This window comes from Mustela erminea, chromosome 14 (genome assembly GCF_009829155.1).
Source record: "Mustela erminea isolate mMusErm1 chromosome 14, mMusErm1.Pri, whole genome shotgun sequence".
NCBI lineage: Eukaryota > Metazoa > Chordata > Mammalia > Carnivora > Mustelidae > Mustela > Mustela erminea.
The window spans coordinates 47,096,602-47,115,280 of record NC_045627.1 but is presented as its reverse complement, the minus strand read 5'-3'; the positions used below and the strand labels follow the sequence as shown (position 1 = coordinate 47,115,280).

General features: G+C 36.6%; 1 protein-coding gene across 10 annotated transcripts in view; it reads right to left on the bottom strand.

Moving 5' to 3' along the window:
- Window positions 1-7,696: 7,696 nt before the first annotated feature.
- The window catches only part of NRG3 (neuregulin 3), a 1,051,311-nt gene continuing 1,040,328 nt past the window's right edge, over window positions 7,697-18,679 (bottom strand). For 5 of the 10 annotated variants that reach the window (XM_032312183.1, XM_032312181.1, XM_032312184.1 and 2 more), the window contains exons 9-10: window positions 14,607-14,678; window positions 7,697-14,364 (exon numbers count right to left, since the gene is read on the bottom strand). In XM_032312183.1, the coding sequence (XP_032168074.1) occupies window positions 13,857-14,364; window positions 14,607-14,678 (580 nt within the window). In that variant the 3' untranslated portion in view covers window positions 7,697-13,856. The remainder of the gene's footprint in view (window positions 14,365-14,606; window positions 14,679-18,679) is intronic. The other 5 variants (XM_032312186.1, XM_032312188.1, XM_032312190.1 and 2 more) reach the window with 1 other exon arrangement.

Here is an 18,679-nt window from a genome sequence, read left to right as displayed (position 1 = left end):
CATGAATTCTCTTTTGGATCATTATGATTTAGTTTCATCTATTTTCTCATTCTTTTCTTATCCCTAGATATTTCCCATTTTGTTAATTTAGTTAATAGTATTAATAGTGAAAGACTGGCCTTGTTCTTCATTCAAAGGGAGATGAATCTAATGTTTAATTGCTGTGGTCTAATACTGATCTGATAATTGACTTTATGTTGTTAAGGAAGTAAATTTTTTTCCTCTGTTTAACTAAATGTTTATTCCAGATTAGAAATTGAATCATATCTGATTTTTGCTATTTATGGAGATAAGTCACGTTACTTAATACACTAATATTAAAATACCTTTAAATTGCTGGGATAAAACTTACATTGCCATGGTGATTTCTTTTTTAATACTAGTATAATTCATTTGCACATATTTCACTTAGATGTTCTCATACATAATTATAAATGACTTTGGACAATATGATTTTTCCCAAAGACAATTTTGCCAAATAATAGTGAATACTACAAATGTTTATTGATTGATAAAAGGTTTTGTGATCCAAATATTAATGAGAAATAGAGCTAGATATCTAAAGGGAGAGACTTGGGGTGCCTGGGTGGCTCAGTGGGTTAAAGCCTCTGCCTTCGGCTCAGGTCGTGATCCCAGGGTCCTGGGATCAAGCCCCGCATCAGGCTCTCTGCTCAGCGGGGAGCCTGCTTTCTCCTCTCTCTCTGCCTGCCTCTCTGTCTACTTGTGATCTCTGTCAAATAAATAATTAAAATCTTTAAAAAATAAAAAAAAATAAAGGGAGAGACTGGCTGAACTCCCTCTTCTTTCCTCATCTTTCCCACTTACTGTTTATGGTATCTGACCCTATGGTTAAAACCAGGTAGTGAGGAAATAAGAAAAAGAAGAAGAAAATGATCAAGCATAGTTTCCACACTTTGAATGAGGGAGATGAAAAGTTTTCTTTCATGGAACACTTTTTTGGGTGTTGCTGGAGATCCTCCACTTGAAGAGCTGATGGCTCCTCCTGGCTATGACCTCTTTTCAGCCCTGTATGACCTCCACAGACCGTCTTCAGTCACATTGATGTCTTCTTGCTATAGACCATCACAAGGTGGAGGAAGCATGTATTTTTACTTTGAGACAAACAAATCGATTGTCTCTCCTCATGCCTCTGTGTCTCCTCAATCTAGCAATTGGCAGTAAGCTTCAGCCAGAATTTTGCTCTTCTAGTTACTAAGGCTAGAACCTCCAGGGGCCATATACCATGAGATCACAGGAGGCTCTATGAATGCCCTCTCACTTGGCTTGATATGAGAGAAATCCATCCTTCCTCCATTTTGAAAATTAGAACAGCATAGAATTCTGACAATCCTCTCAGAAGGAACTATCTTTCCTTCAAAGCACACATTTTTATGGGTGAAGTGTGTGATGGCTAATATAAAAGAAATGGCTTTAACATTTAGGGGCATATCCTTCTGAGGTGATCTAAAGATTACTGAAGGAAGTAGAGGCATAAGGCACCTACTGCACTTGTCTCTCAGTCAAACTTTGGAGAGAGAATCCCATTTTAGCATCTTGTGTGTGTGTATAAATCATATACTAATTGCACAATATGTAATTAATACATATTTTACATGTGTGTATGCACTTATATGTGATATAGATAGATATCAGTATATTGATATGAATAACTTACATATAAATCTATCTGAACCTGGAAACTCATTATAAGTGGTTAAGTAGAATTCCTGGAAGGAAAAAAAATCATTTATTTATTTTCCCATGAATATTTCTATAATTCAAATTTTCTGCTTTTAAGTCATTTGGTACATTTTATTTTCCATGAAAAATCCTAATTTTCACAGCAATGAATAGAGTTATGCTTGTCAACAATAATTTAAAAAATATTTTCCATGTTTGTGATTATTTATATGTTTTTTGTATTTATTTTTTATTTTTCATTTAAAAATTATTCTTTTCCTAACTTTGCATATTTATTTTTCAAAGTGTTATTATTTCTACTCTTTTTCTTATTACAAATATCTAATTTTCTGCCTTTACACCATTTCTCTTATTTTAAAAAATGGATTATATTATCTCTAACTTTCTCAGTCAAATCCTCAATTGAACACCTCTCTCTTCTTTTAATGTTAAATTTATTTAAGACTCTCGGGGTTCCACTGACTATAGCTTTAGCTGGTTTATGTCTTCCTTTTCATTTTCTAAGTTTTCTTTAACTGAATTTTTAATTTTCTCTTTAGAGCCAAATTATTTTTGTTTGCCTTTTTAACATTTAAAAAATGTTCTATTATTATTTTTAACTTCTGAAACAACATATCTTAGGGAGGAAGAGTAAGAAATTAAACACCTTTGTTTCCAACTCCAATCCTATTGGAGCATAAATTAACATTTATCCAATTTTACTGTTTACTAGTTCTGTCAGACTTTGGTTCTGCTTTCATTATTTCTTCTTCTGTAGAAAAAAATTTCCTTTACTTTGATTCTTTATATAATGTTTGCTTTTTCAGTGAGTCTTACCCATTGCCCTTGGTCTTTTACTTCATTTCTGAAGTATAGTTTTCTTGATATAATAGTTGACAATTTCTAAGGGGCAGCAGTAGAGCAAATCTCATTTTGAAAGGAGTCGTGACTTCTACATATTGAAAGCAGTATGTTTGGCCTTTGTTCTTGCCTGCAAATGACTTTACTATTCTCCTGTCTAATAACGGTGAGTGTAGGAGAGATTGAGTGAATCTTTATTTCTTCTATTGACCATGTGAGCGCACATACAAAATCCTTTTTTCAGATCTTGGGTTTGAGGGATGATTGGTATCAATTTATACTAACATTTCAGTGACGTGGCAACTTGCAGTGAATGAACCGGGAAGTAGAGTCATGAACAAAGCACCAACTCTTGCTTTGTTGAAGCAGATGACTTGAGGACCACCATCATTCCTCAAGTACTCATTCCTCACTTAATGGAAACTGGAGGTAGCCAAGGCCATAGGTATGGTCCCTCTGGTCTTCTTCCTGCCACTTCTACCTATCATATTTGGGAGGGGGAGTATTAGTTTTGGTAACTATCTGATAGCTATATTCCATATGTGAGAATTTCAAATGACCCACAAAATTGGATATATAGAGTCCCACTCATTAATTCTGTGCTCTGCCCTTATTTTTAGCACTTGTTATATTCATTTGCTGGATTTAGTGAACTGAAATAAGGATCATCTTCACTTAGCCTTAGAGATTCTACTCTATCCAGGACATTTGAATTATAAGAAATTCCTCAAGATAATGAACAAGATTGGAAAATAAAGGTAAGCCTGCATGAATTCTGGCTTGAATTACAGCCCCTTACAATTCGTTATCTGTGAAATCTCAGGCAAATTTCTTATCTTCTTTATGCCTCAGTCTCCTTCTCCTTATCTTTAAAAATGGGAGTGATGTGCATACCTATTTCATAGGGTTATTATGAAGACTAAGTAAGTTAACATTTGTAAAACATTGAGTGCTGGGCGTATTCTCAGTTCTTTACAATGGTTTGCTTTTACCATAATGTCACTCCTCCCAGGTTCCAAAGCTGATGGCAATTTTTAAACCATCATCTTATTTTTTAACACTAAGGGTTTTTTGTTTGTTTGTTTGTTTGTTTGTTTGTTTTTAAAAGATTTTATTTATTTATTTGAGAGAGAAAGTGAGAGAGAACAAGAGCACTACAGGGGAGAAGGTCAGAGGGAGAAGCAGACTCCCCGTGGAGCTGGGAGCTCGATGTGGGATTCGATCCTGGGACTCTGGGATCATGACCTGAGCTGAAGGCAGTTGCTTAACCAGCTGTGCCACGGGCCGAACACTCAGATTTTTAATGCAGATTGGGAAAGGACAATGTAGTAAACTGTACAGAGGTTTCTCTAGGGCTTAAGTCTTTTTACCCACCTATCTACATTAGCAAATATGCTGATTTTGGTGATCAATATCCCTCAGGGGAGCTTCTCTAAAAGACAATACTGCGAGGGAACCTACTATCTTTGTCTACCTATACTTAGAAATATGCTTATGCCAAAAAAATTAATGCATAGGTGTACATATAATATTTAAACATTGACATAAGTGAAATGCAAATATTTAAATGTAAATATGCACATATGTAAATGTAAATATGTACAAATATAAATATTTAAAAATCATTTGAATAACATATGTGATGTTTAAAGAGCTCTTTGAAAATATGAATGTGCTTCATCCATATAATGACTTATGTTGTCATTAAAAATATGTGTACTACTTTACTAATTGAGGAAATTATCAGAGAGCATATATAAATTTAATAAAGCAGTATAAAAGGCTTTAAATACAAGATGACTCCAATTTTGTAAATGATATATGATGTCTATATATTTATTCAATTAAAAACATTGGAAGGAAATATACTCAAATACTAATAGTTGTTATCTCCCAGTGGTGATTTTTATTTTTCTCCTTACATATTTTATGTGTAAGTATGTAACATTTGTCTAATTACAAGTTAAAATTAAGCTTCATTAAAATAATACATTTCTGATGAGACCTACACCATTGTAACTACCATGTGTTATATTGCTATGCAAAGTAACGAAAAAAATTCAAGTAACGTAAAAATTGTATATATTAGCCACTTCTAGAAATTAATTGAGTAAGTTCTAAAATAAATATCCAAATTGGTCATATGGAGACAGGAAAAAGACCAGCGGTTGCTGACGGTTGAGGAAGAGGGAGAATGAGTAGGTGGGCACAGAGGATTTTTAGGGCAGTGAAAATGCTCTGAATAAACATCATTATACATTTGCTGAAACCTATCACATGTATAACAACAAGAGTGAACTGTAGTGTAATAGCTATGGATTTTCGGTGACTATGCTGTGTCCAGGTAAGTTCCTCAATTGAAAGAAATGTACCACTCTGGAGGGGGATGTTGATCATGAGGAGGCTATTGTGTGGGGATGTGGGGGTGTGGAGAGTATATGGAAAATTTCTGTACTTTCCCTTCAATTTTGCTATGAACCTAAAGCTTCTTTGAAAAAAAAAAAAAAGAAGTCTAATTTAAAATGTAAAATAAGTAATAAAGTAACTTTAAAAACTTACTCATTGACCCAACCATATAAACTTCTTCAGTGTATAACTGGGAAATTACTGAAGGAGTTATTCTTATCCATTGAAGTTCACACGTTTCTTTACTAACCTTGTGAATTTTTTTGTTAGAGACCTTTCTGCCCTACCAAAAATACACACATACTAACCCATACACCAGCACAGCTTACACTTCTGAGTGTTTATAGACCCTATGAAAATTGTTCGTGGACCTGCAGTTTCTCCTTCCAAAAGAAAGAAAAAGTAATATGTATTCTATGATACTAATTGTAGAGTCACTTATGGTAGTGAATAAATTGAAGCAATTTGAACTTCAATTAATAATAAAATGTTTAAAGAAGTCATAATATAGGAACAAACTGGAATTTATGTAGCCTCTAAATTAAATGTTTACAAAGACAATGTATTACTATGGGACAGTATGATATATTATTTTTTAAATTATAATGCAACATAGTAGGAAAATAACAGTGAAATATGCACATATGTGGAAAATGAGAAGAAATTTTACAAAAACACTGAGTATGGTCTTAGCATTGTTGAATTCATGCTGATCATTTTCTTATTTTTCACACTTTCAGTGACATTAATTTTAAAGATGAAAAAAAGCAAAGCAGAAAGAAAATCCATTAACTCTATCTGTTGTGCAAATGTTCATGGCATCAGGTATCTGTCTCTACTTTCTAATTGGAGACAGGCCCTCAGGGTAATGCTTCATTCATTTTTTCAGCTGGAATGAATGGAGTTTGCAAGACAAGCTACCTTATTACTGAAGGTCAAGCTACTATGGTATACCTTTCAGTTTAGATTTTTGATCCAAGGAACACTGCAACTTCTTCTTCTTCTTTTTTTTTAATTTTTTTAACTTACTTGTGTTTTTACTGATGAAATTATACAATGACTGGATTTTGCTTCAAAAATAATACTGCAAGAAAAAAAAAAAAAGTGGAAGATGACCCATAGAAACAAAGCTGGTTATATAGTGATAGAACCTGGCTTGTTTTGTGGGTAAGGGGGCTTTGTGTTAATTACTAAGTTACTGCCATAGACTCATCTCAGATGCTAGGAGTACCTGGATCTCTAGTTCCCTAAGGCATTCCTAGGGAGCTTGTTCTTTCCTGTACTGCAGTTCCATATATCTGTGTCACGCATTTTAATTTTTAGAATGTGTTGACATCTGTCTCCATATTTAATTCCGTAGCTTCATCTATGTTCAGCTTAAAATATGGAGCATTTGGTGAAAACTGTCAATAAGAAAAGAAGAATGCATTAGTAGATAATGATTTTGTTCTACAGATCTGTGTAATTTTTCCCATTTTAAACAGAGATTTTCATAAATTTTGTGACAAGTTGGAAGAAGTTCCAAAGGTGGAGACTTTACTATATTTAAATGTTTGAGCTCAGTAGGTATAATTAATGCCCAATGGAAATACCGAAGTATGAACTATTATTATAGAAAGAGTTTGGTCTATAGAGAATTATTTTTTAAAAGCCCCACCTTATTTTGCAAACCATTTACCTAATAATTCTTTACATTATTTTAACCTTAGATTTTAGTTATTAGTATTTTATGTGAAGCCTTCAAAAATGTTGCTATTGATTATTTTTTATTCATGTTTAAAAGATCACTTTATTTATTGTTTTGTTCTTTTACATAAATTAATTTTTATCTTTATTTCTTACAAAACAGAAAATGTAAAAAAACAATAAGAAAGTTGAAAAGTCTGTTAATAATATTTGGAAAATTAAAGAACCCTAGGCTATGTCTGTATATGAGAAAATACTGGCTAAAGTCATGAACCTTATTATCACTTACATTGGAAACAATACAAGTTTAATTCTACACTACCAGAACTCAAAAGAACAAAGCTATTTTCCTCTACAAAATCACATTAGTCTCTCATTTTGGCTCGATATTCCCTTTAATAAACAAGAAGATAAAAGTAACATTCAGTAAAACCCAACCTAAGGGATCCGAGTGTCCAGGTTCATCAAAGACTACTGAGAAGATGCACCAGGAAAATAGACAAGGATTCCCTCCACAGATGAAAACTTACATGAAAAAGTCAATATTATCATTAAGTTGATTAGTAATATTGTAATTTTTAATAAGAAATGTGATATATTTCCCTGAAATGCAGTGTCACATAATGTAACCAAACTTTCGTGTGATGCCAAGGGACAAACAGTATTATTTCCCATAGCCTTCATATCTACTCCAGAGTAAAGTATAGCATTTTCAAATACTTTCTTGGAAGGGGAAACATATCACTCCTTAAGATAAAATTATTATCACAGGCACAAGAGATTTTTTTCTGTTTTAAAACAAACATTGGGGAGGGGGGCCTGGGTGGCTCAGTGGGTTAAGCCTCTGCCTTCGGCTCTGGTCATGATCTCAGGGTCCTGGGATCAAGCCCCACATCGCATCTGGCTCTCTGCTCAGCAGGGAGCCTACTTCCCCTCTCTCTCTCTGCCTGCCTCTCTGCCTACTTGTGATCTCTCTCTCTCTCTTCAAATAAATAAAATCTTTAAAAAAATTTTTTTAAATGACTGAAGATATTCTGCTGACCATTTTGTATATATTCTTTTCTGTGTGACTTCCTTTCTTTATTTAAAATATGGACAAATGAGTTAATAACATGTATGAATTATGAAAAACTAAGGAATTCATTTTTCACTGTGTACAATTGCATACTTGAAAAATAAGAGGGCATCAAGGTATTTTCCTCGGATTATCTTTAAGATAGTGGCCACTGGTAAATGTGTGGAGATTTTAAGGTAAGTAGTATAATTTTCCATTTATTCCAGTTTGAACGAATGTGTCTAATCTCCAGACTTCTTTTTTTTTTTTTGATAGACAGGATTCAAAAGAAGGCTGTATAGAACCTTCTATACATGTAACCTTAGAAGAGAATCACTGTATTTTCTGCTGTCTGCATTTCATATGAAACATATCTGAATCCAAGGTCATCCACATAATGAGACTTTGGACACATTTGGGTGAGCTATAAGAGAAAATTCTAAGAAAAAGGAGGACAACATTGAATCTTAACATGCTGTGTGTGTGTGTGTGTGTGTATAAGACCTTCAACTTTCGGAAAGGACAATATCGAATATCAATGTAAAGTGGAACAAGACTGTGAATGGTTCATCAGACCTCTAAATACAACAAAAAGTTTTTAAAAATCTGCATTTTTTCTATTTTGACTTTGTAAACAACTACATGGAATCCATAGAGCTTTAAAAACACAACACAAGTTAATGAGATTTACTGTTTTGATTTACCTATTTTAACATTCTGCATTGGTATATTGAAGACTAAAGACTTCAGACTTTGGGATCTTGATGAAGAAAAATTATATGGAAGAATTAGTGCTACCCGGATGGTACTGGAAGAGTAAATTGATATGACTTGTCAGAAACAGCAATTAAAACCAAAATTAAGTAAGTGAACTCTGCAATTTTTTGTCAATTGTGCCCCCCTCCACTCCAGGACAGGATTGTTTCCAACTAAAATGTGAAAGTGTCCCCAGAGACTTTATTCATTATTAGTTGGAGGGTTTGTGTTAAGGAGTTTGATATGCAAAATAATTGAGACAATCAAGAAATATCCAATGTATCCAGTGAGAGTATGTCATTGCTTCTGTGAGAGAACATCTTCAAGGTATCAGGCCTTCTCAGAAGAACTCCCTACTCTGGCTTTGATAAAGATTCACAAAGGATACACTTAAAAAAAATCCACAGCAAATTTTAATCCAAAATCTGGGGCAAATTTTGATGCTCAAGCTTTGAAGTTAGGTATTTTCTTTGCTATCCTTTATTGTTTATTACCTGTCCTAGGTAAATTTACTTTAAAAATGACAAAAGTGATCCTATTTCTCTATGGAAATGGAATATTGTAAGTGTAATATATAGTGTACTATATATATGATATACAGGTTCCAATAATTGTTGAGTTTTACAAGACATAGCTACTAACTTTCCAAGGGGTCATGAAATGATTGGATGACAAATGACCAGGTAAAGTCTGAATTAGAATGATCAGATAACAGGCTATTTATTATTCAATTTGGAAGGAAAGAGAAGATGAACTTGATCATCCTCCTTATTTGACAGATGGGGTCATTAAACTACTAATATGTATAAGAAGGTCACGAGCTTTCACAAAGATGACTCTCAACATGAATTGTTTGCTATTACACAATTAATTATTTCATAGGCAACAATACCCATGCAATCAATGTTTATGAAAAAAAGTTTCCAAAATACTAGAAGCCTATTCTCTATTTTATCAGGATGGTGTCTGGTCACCTCTACTATCACCTGTACATTTTCACTGGGGTATCAAATATTAACATGTAATATCCTCCCCTCCCCAGTCTGCCTTGACCTCTATTCCTCACTAGAGCCCATGTGCACTTGAAGCCAAAGCTACCTGTATAGGAACCTTTGGGAAAACTTGTATCTATATTTGCAGAAAATATATTTGATACCATTGTACGCTATAGGGACAGCAATCATATACATCCATAGTTTAACCTTTACTTCTAAGAGATAATCTAGCAAAGATTTTATTCCAGGGTCTTGTAAATTCTCCAACCCAAGGATTTCTGCTTACCTAAGAAAAGGAAAGAACTGAAAAAAAAACCCTTGTGTTATCTAAACATTGTCAGTTTGACTGGTCTGTAAATGATTTGATTTCACTGGCATTCACTTTAATTTTTTCAAATTAAGCAAAAATAAAGCTAACAAAATAATTAAACCCCTAAATTTAATATACATACACATCATAGATGTGTGTGTGTGTGTATGCTTAGATATGTGTACATGTGTATGTGTGTGTGGAGTCACAGTAGGAAACAGGTAGTTATAAGAAAACAAAATGGATCTTAAGGAATGAATTTCTTTCTTTACCCTCACTATTTCTTTAAAAGGGAAAGAAAAAATAAAAAAGGACGAGATAAAGCTTATTTAAAGGCATCATTTCCCACAACATTCTATTCTCAATTTTAGATGCATCCCGCCCAGAAACATTGTGCTGATCTTTCCTGGATGAAGACTGAATTTCTGAAGACTAAGGTATAAACACAGTAGAGATATGCTATCATCAAATACACTGTACTGAATCTATACAATCGAATAATAATAAAAAAGTATTCTTTATATATAAAATGTTTCCCGGATACCAAAAGATCAAATAAAAATCCCACCCCTCTTGCTGTGTTCCTAAGTATAGTATATACTCGTTTCGGAAATGGTTCACAGCACTTGTCTCAGGGCAATATTTTCTGGCTTACAGGGCTGGGATCAAAGGAACCAGCATCTCCCCTCACTTAGGGAGCCATGGTTTCCTATAGCACCATAGAGCAGATGGGTGTGCATCACTGCCTCATACATCAAGCGTATTCTGGTGGAGACCTGGTTATTGACAGCCTTCGCCATGGTCGCCAGAGGCCTCACTTACATTTTAACGGTCATTCAACCTGGAAGCCAATGGGCATTCTCTCAAAGTCAGCTTGGTTCTACTTTTCTCTTTTTGGTAGGTCTGATATCTTCTTATCATCAAAAGAGATTGTGAAGTCTTAAAACCAGCACTTTTCCTCCTCCAGAAGTCCTTGCTATTGCTACTTAGAAATGATGTGAAATATTGAAGATGTGATAAATTTAGAAATTTTTAGATCATAGCAAGGTAGATATTGGATTAGAGTATAAAACATAGAGCATTTAATAAGGTACATGGGAAAACCAGAAAGAAAATTTGGATGCCAATTCTCCAACATCATTTCTATTTTGCAGTAGCATAAAATTTGTCATACACTTTGAACAACAGTGTTCCATGGCCACTTAGAATAATATATGCCTTGTATATAAAAAAACTAATTAGAAAATGATTCAGAGTAAAAAACTCATGAGTGACATTCATTCTTCAGTAAATGACTAATATGCAACTTACTTAGTTACAAATCTCCAAATATCTATTCCCATAATAAAGACAAGGAAAATGAAACAAAATCAAAGGTGTCTTGTAGAAATAAGCACCTCTCTGTTAGGCACATGAGCTTGAAGGACAAGGTACCAATGTCTCTGGGGTTTGCCATGTTAGATCAACTTTGAAAGTCTTGACACTAGGAACACTTGTCAGCTGGTGCCCAAACATGTGCCTTTTGAGCTTGGGCCCTTTTCAGAGGAGAGCTTCATATTCCAAAATGAGAAAAATGGCCACTGAAATAACTGTTGATATTTTTTTCTTTAAGGAATATTTTGTCTTGATTATCAATTAGGAAGTGCATACTGTATCTTTAAACTTTACATCAAACTGCCAGTGGGTGCAGCTGATATTAAGGCTCTTCATGACGCACCAGAGTGTTTATAATCACAGAATATATTGTTCTACCTTAAGAAAAAAACAAAGTGGGGATTGGATTAGGACTTGTTTGATGGATAATATTTAATCTTTTCAGTGTGAATTATGTATTAAAGTAATTGCTATGAGTCACCTAATTATCACCTCCTAATTAGGTGAAATCTGTATGAATCCTTTAGGTATGCCACAGGTAACTTTTTGATGAAAAACCCAAGAAACAAGGTCGACTTCAACAGATCTGTGAGGTCTTCCAGGTAATGTTGGATAATACTGATAAATTTCAACACAGTAACATACTGGATATGCAAGTCACGGGGGTCATAGATCCTTGTCCCAAAGATACAATATTTTTAAGTGGGAGCCTAGATGGTTTAGACATTAAAAGTTTGTGATAATCTTTTAAGAGTCTAACAATAGTACCTCTATATTCAAAATAATGTAAGTATAATAGGACAATTAATGAATACCAAAAGCCTTTTGTTAAGTAGAAAATGCATTTCTACCAAAGTGTTTTCAACATCTGAGACCTTAAGTTCCACTGAACAGTGCTGGTAAGAACACAGTGTTTGCCTTCCTCTGCGTGACATTATGTCTACTAAAGAATGTCCTCAAAGAGCAATTTGTAATATATTTTTAACAGAAAAAAACTTAACCTCAGTAAGAATTGTATATTAAATATTTGATTCAGAAATAGTTAAATTTTCTTCCATTGTAATGTGAATCTTCCACAAGGAAATTTTAACCAAAGTCTTCCCAGACTGCAGTAAAAGAAATCTTTTATATACTTTCAAATACTGTGCCTTTTTATTTAAAACAGTGTAAACATAACAACTCAACACCACCAATAATTGGAAAAAGACTAGTTATGTGAACACTAATTTCCTTGAATGCCCCATGAAAATAAGGGTAAATAAAACAGACAAATCTTCAGGAGAAGTTTCAGTTCACCTTAGCAGTGGTAAAAATATTGCTTTATTCCAAATGAACATACAACACAATTTACTGTTCTTTTGGGGGCTTCCTGTGAACTGAAAAGTCTGGGCTTTGTGATTTCAACAATTTATTCTTTCCATATTAACCACAGAAGCCAATGTCTTGGTCCACAAATAGTAGACTTGCTACAAAATAAATAGTAATGAGGATGACGAGAAAGCAAAGGGTAACTGTCAATTTGATAATTGGCTTGTGTAAATCATTTAAGTATGCATAATTCAAAATAAACACACATCCTCAACTCGCCTTGTGGTACTGATATCATTAATGAGCCAATAGTTATTCCTCTCAAAAGTATTCACACCAGAAAATGATCTTGACGTTGTCAAGAGTTTTATAGGATCCTGCCATGCAAGTGACCTTGATTTAAGAATTTACGAACTGAACTTGATACTTAATGGATAAATTTAAAGTGAACAGATCTGAGAGGGAAATTTTTTTTCTGAATAATAAATTCCCTGATGTTTCAGAACAAATTTTAGCAAGCTTAATATGCACACACATGCACACACATACACACAATGAACACATGTGCATACAGCATACCTGTGCTCGAGTGAGCAAACCCATACCCACACACGGGTGTGTGCACGCATGCGCACACACACACATACACACACAGGCACACACGCACACACACTGAGAAAGGCTCCTTTGGAGCCCCTACACAATCTCAAAGAAAAACACTTCTACTCGCATGATTTTAGTAACACGACATTGTGAATTTTCTCATCTCTTTTTCTATAATAATTTCCTTCACACCTCCCTCTGAGATTCTGTGCCTTCAAATTTCAGAGGGAGCGGCATGTCAAGAGTAGCTAAGATTGCCCCAGATTACGCCTTCTATCTCCCGCCCTCCCTCTTCCAGAGTCTTTGTGCCATTCTTCAAAAATGAAAGAGAAAACACTACATTGGTTGACATGACATAACCTGTGAGGAGGCTGTCGAGTGAAGAGAAATTTAGAGGTTGGGACCTGCAAGCCAAATGCAAGGGCCACCTGCTCATTGGCACGTCCGCCCTCAGGATACAGCTTGTCTCTTTGATACCGGGGAACTGCCAGTGCTTTTTTTATGAGGACACTGGTGCGGTGGGGCTGAGGGTCTGAATCACCCACATCTACTAAGAGCCAAAAGAGGCCCCGGTGTTGGGACTAACTTAAATTGTATTCACAATTCTACCCAAAGCTTTAGTTGTAAGCTTTATCCCTCCTGAAACGTTTCTTTCCCTTTAAAAAAATATTTTGTTAAAAAACAGTATGATATGAGGGCGATAGACTATTTGGTTTCTTCTAAGTAGATGCTCTTAAATTAATGCATATAAATAATTTGTATTTAATTTCCTCTCTTTTCCTGTTGAGCAAAGCATAGAACACACCGATTCCTCCAGCTCCAGTCACTTGGTCAACGCGGAGTCTCTTTGTATTTCATTTCTTAAGACAAACTGTGCCTCTCGTTCTGATTTGGCCGTGGGACTCAGGGGGAGAAAGGCTGTGTTTTCACTTGCACTGTCCTCGGTTTCTACACTGGCCAGTTCGTAGTCCTCTGACCGTCTGGCGTCGCTCAGAATTCGGATCTGCTCCTGGACAGTTTCTAGCAATATTTTCACTTCTTGTTGTTCTGCTATAAGACAATCGCTGACTGGAATACTCACATTGACAATGTCAGCAGAGTAGGAGTTTTTGTACCATTTGATGCTTTTGACTTCAGAAATCCCTGGCATTTGCATGCAGGTTTCTTCTAGACCCACTGAAGGGATGATGGGCACGGAACTGGCCCGCGCAGATGAATATCCCATCAGGTCCTTTTGATCCAAGCTATTAAAATAGGAATTTGTCTCTCTTGAAGGCAGTTGCATATTTATGGATGCATTTTGTTGGGTTTTTAAACCACTGGAGGAATACCTGAAAGAGAAACCCGGTGTTACATATCCTGCTTTCTGCCGTGCTTCCTTAGAGCAATATTCAGTCAACAAAGCACTTCCACATGCACCATCTCACTGAATTCTCACAGCAACCCCATGAGACGGATAATATGCTCCCAGTTAAACAGAGAAGTAAACTGAAGCTCAGAGAGGTGAAGTGACTTGCCCAAGGTCACACAGAAAATAAGTGACAGACTGAGACTCAAACCCAGATCTTCTTACTTGAAGTCCAGGGATCTTTCAACACACCACAGCTGTATAGGCAGGTGGGGTATAGTCTTCCTGACCTCTATCCTAGAATACAAAGTAAATGGGGATTGAGCAGGTAAGTGTGGCCTTTCCATAGTGACAAACAGGAAACCCATAACGGCATTACTCCACTCCATCCATGTGACCACCCTCTCAGCCCGGGTTTAGTCTGTAGACTCGCGGCCACACTAGCTGGGGGCCATCAGGAAGCCCCGCCTGGAAGCATCATTGTACTATCGTCCTGCGTGTTTCTGCTTCACATTGAGTTTAGGGGACCCAGGTCCAATTATCATTGGCTCTCAACTCTGTAGAAACTGCCTCACCTCCAGACAGCTGAGCCTACAAATGGGAATGGAGGCATACACTTGCTTTCTGGGGATGAATGTGAAGCGAGGTCCATTGAGCCTCTACCAATATAGCAACTTTCCTCACATGGTTTCTGGAGCCAAGTAAGGTAATTCACTGGTGCACGGCAGTAGCTTGTCAAGAATGCCAACATGCCATTCCAAGTCATTTGAATATGCCAGGAACTGGCTAGCCCTCTTATTGCCTGTTCAGAGCAGGTGAATTTTCCTGTGCCAGAGAGTGGGGCAGGTATGTTGTGGATTCACAGAAATGTGGCTTGGGATCCTGAACAGTAATCTCTATTCTCTGTTATTTGTCTTTAACTTAAATGTGAAATGAAACGTTAACATTTAAGCATAATCTAAATATAGCCACCCTCCATATAATAGATCTTATTCCCCTTGTCTTGCATTACGATGTAAATAACAATCATGTTTATAAATGGAAAGAATAATTGCAGGGAAGTGTCTTGCATACTAAATAGAAGTCTTTATAGCGAGGATGCAATCAGAGCAATTTAGGGGTCTGTCTTTCCACCACATGGGGAGAAAAGACGAGGATCCAGTGGAGGTGTCTCTGTAGCTCCATTCTCTCTTACTGTGCCTAGTACAGAGTTGGCAATCAATAAATCCTGATCAAGGGGATGCATGAATACAGGAACGAATTTTCAAGGTAAGTGCTCCCTTTATATCCCAGCTAATGTCCATTTCAAACATAATAACAGCTGACATTTGCAAAATGTTTTTTAAAAGCATGCTCAAGTCTAATTACCTCATTTAATTTTTTAGAAACCTGTGGCTTATTTATTATTTTTACCATGCAGTGGATAAATAAGCTAGATTAAGGGGCACTCAAGTGACTTCCCTCAAATTATAGCTTTGGTAGGCAGCAGAGGAACAAGTTAATCCCAAATTGTCTGATTGTAACTCTTCTTATTAAATCCAGAAATGAGTGGGCATCCCAAGGTGCAATAGAATACCTTTTTAGAGATGTATAATATTTTTTACAATTATATTCTAATTGTATGGTCATGTAACGGGAAATTCCCTGGGCGATCATATGCCTTTCACTTAAGTGTTATCTGGTTGAAAATCTGACCCTATAGTTTCTGATCACTGACTTAATTTCAACAAGAAAAAAGGGGACAGATGTCATCCTGCTAGCATCGCTAATAAGCACGAGGATAGAGGATGTTTGCTTATCACATTCACCAATGGCACAGAGCCAAGAAATATAATTGGGATAAAACTGTATTCCACCTAGATATCTTCCGGGTGAATCAGTGGGTAGAATCTAACAGGTTGAAATGTGATGGTGACAGGTGCAAATTCTTAGAGCAGCATCTAAACATGCCTTGTAAAACTGTTGGGAAAAGGCATAAATATCTCAGAGGACTTAGTAAATTGCAGCCTCCTGACTACACTGGCATGACAATATAGTAATCAAAGGTAATTCAAACCAAACTTGGGGCAGTCTTTATATTGATGGAGTTGGGTGAGAAAGAGGAATGCCACTTAGCTTAGGAGTCACCTTGCAAGTCAGGTATGGGACACGTGGCTGGCAGTAACTGAAATCTAGAACGTTACCATCACGTGGAGAGGACTTTGAACAATTAGAACTCTCCGAAAATGTGATTTTTGTTTCCTGTCACTTAATGGCATTAAGTCCCAAGGCCATTACAAGTTCTGCTGGCTTGGACAAATGGCAGCCCCACTTACATGTTTTCATTAATTAAAACGTGGGAATACTGATCTAGGGGGACTCCTCTGGTGACTGACTGGAGTCATGCCTCTTTAGTATTCAGCCAGAGTCCTCTCTTCCTTCTCAGAGTTGCTACGAGGGTCCCAGCCAGCACTGGTGTTCGAGTAGAAGCTATATACTATTCTCCAGAAGTTCAAGCGGGAGCTAAATTTCTAATATGGCTCTAGATTAGAAGACACTTCAGAGTTCTGTGTTCCTCAAGAGCCACTAACTCTTTCACAAGCTTGATCCATACGCTGTCATGCCTTGACTACAAAATACCAGTTTGAACTGCCCTTCCCCTGATCCCTCACCAAAGAAAGTGCAAGTGTGTCTCATTTGTCACTAGGGGAGTAAAAGCATCCTTCTAAAGAGGAGAAATTCCAAGTTAGTCACTTGATTTGGTTCCCAGGCATTCAGGGGTCCAGCCAAGGAGTTTGTGTCTCTGCACAGGCCTCCAAGCCTCCATTCCTGGTGTTTGTGGCATTTGAAATCAACTGACTAAATTGAAGAGAGCCATTTTCTCCTCCGAAGCCATACACTTAGCTGTTTCCCTTACATATCATCATCCATGAATGTGATTTTCTTCATATTTCTTTCCTGATTTAGTGGTTCATTTAGTCAGAAAGGCCAGTATTCAATCTCAGTCCTTTTACATGGCATATGCCACCTCAAGTTAGCCATATCAACTCTGCCATCCTTAGTGTGTTCATTTTTTAAATTCCTAAAGGATCACTTACACCTGTTCAGTTGCTAGATAAATGAGATAGGTATTCAGTACGGTTTGGATCCCTTCTGCTTTGAAGGTGGCCATCTAGTTCTGTGATTCCATTTCTTTCTGGCTAGCATATGAATACATAAGTTTGATTTGCCTGACAAAACCTAGTTCGGAGCTCTGTGAGCCATTGCCATGGTTGTCCCAGGTCCCTCAGTCAGGGGGAAAAGCTCCTGAAGAATCTCCTCTCCATCTCATTCCTTCATCAAGAGCTCTCTAATATATGTGCCGGGTTCAAGCTGGGCTACCGTAAGTGCCAAGGAAAGAAGCCATATACACCAGGAGCCTAACTAGCAGACCGCGCCCACACCCCAGATAAACAAGCAGCAGATGGCTGATAGCTCTTGTAAATTCATTCACTCCCCCTCCGTGCTAGGGCCAGATTTGAAGAGGGCCTTTAGCTGTGAAATTCTATTACCAATCCCATTTCCAGTCCGGAGAGACGGTCAGTCCCCCAGGAGTGGAAAATAGCTGTTTTCAAGAACTGAGAATGAGATTGCTCCTTGAGATTCATTGTGCTGAGCACACAGTGACTTAGAGTCACCATTTATCAACATCGGGTGCATATCACACACAGGAAAATACACGTGGCCAGCCAACTGGAGAGAATATTCCAAACCCAATTATGATTGAACCAAAACAAAACTACCACTATGCAGACAATAAGTGTAAGTCTCCCAGGAGGTAAAAGACAAAACAGTGCCTGAACATTCATGGAAATCTCTGAGCCTCTGAAGATTTGTTTATGTAGGGTTCAAGCCTATATGCCTGGCAAGGGCTCCGAGCATCCTTATACCTGGGACATATGGGATGATAGCCATATCGGCGCCCAGTGAAAAGAAAGACAGTAGGGGCTGGTTCTCTAACCATCTACAAAATCTCTGAACTTGATTTCCCCTCACCCCATATATGTGTTCCCAAGTAACAGACATTATTAGTGATTTAAGAATCACTATCTGAGCTTAGTGATATAAGAAGAAAAGTCATGATGAAACAAGATTAATTATAATTAGGGGCTAAGTGGAAGCCCCTTTTCTAGATCTAAAGCAAAGAGAAATGCAAACTGCTTCTTGACTTGCATTATACGTTTTGGACAACTTGGCTCTTATGTTGAATTTGCAAACTGTCACCCCAGGTCTATACCGAAGGTATTTTACAGTTCATTTGGGATTGCTTCAAAATTACA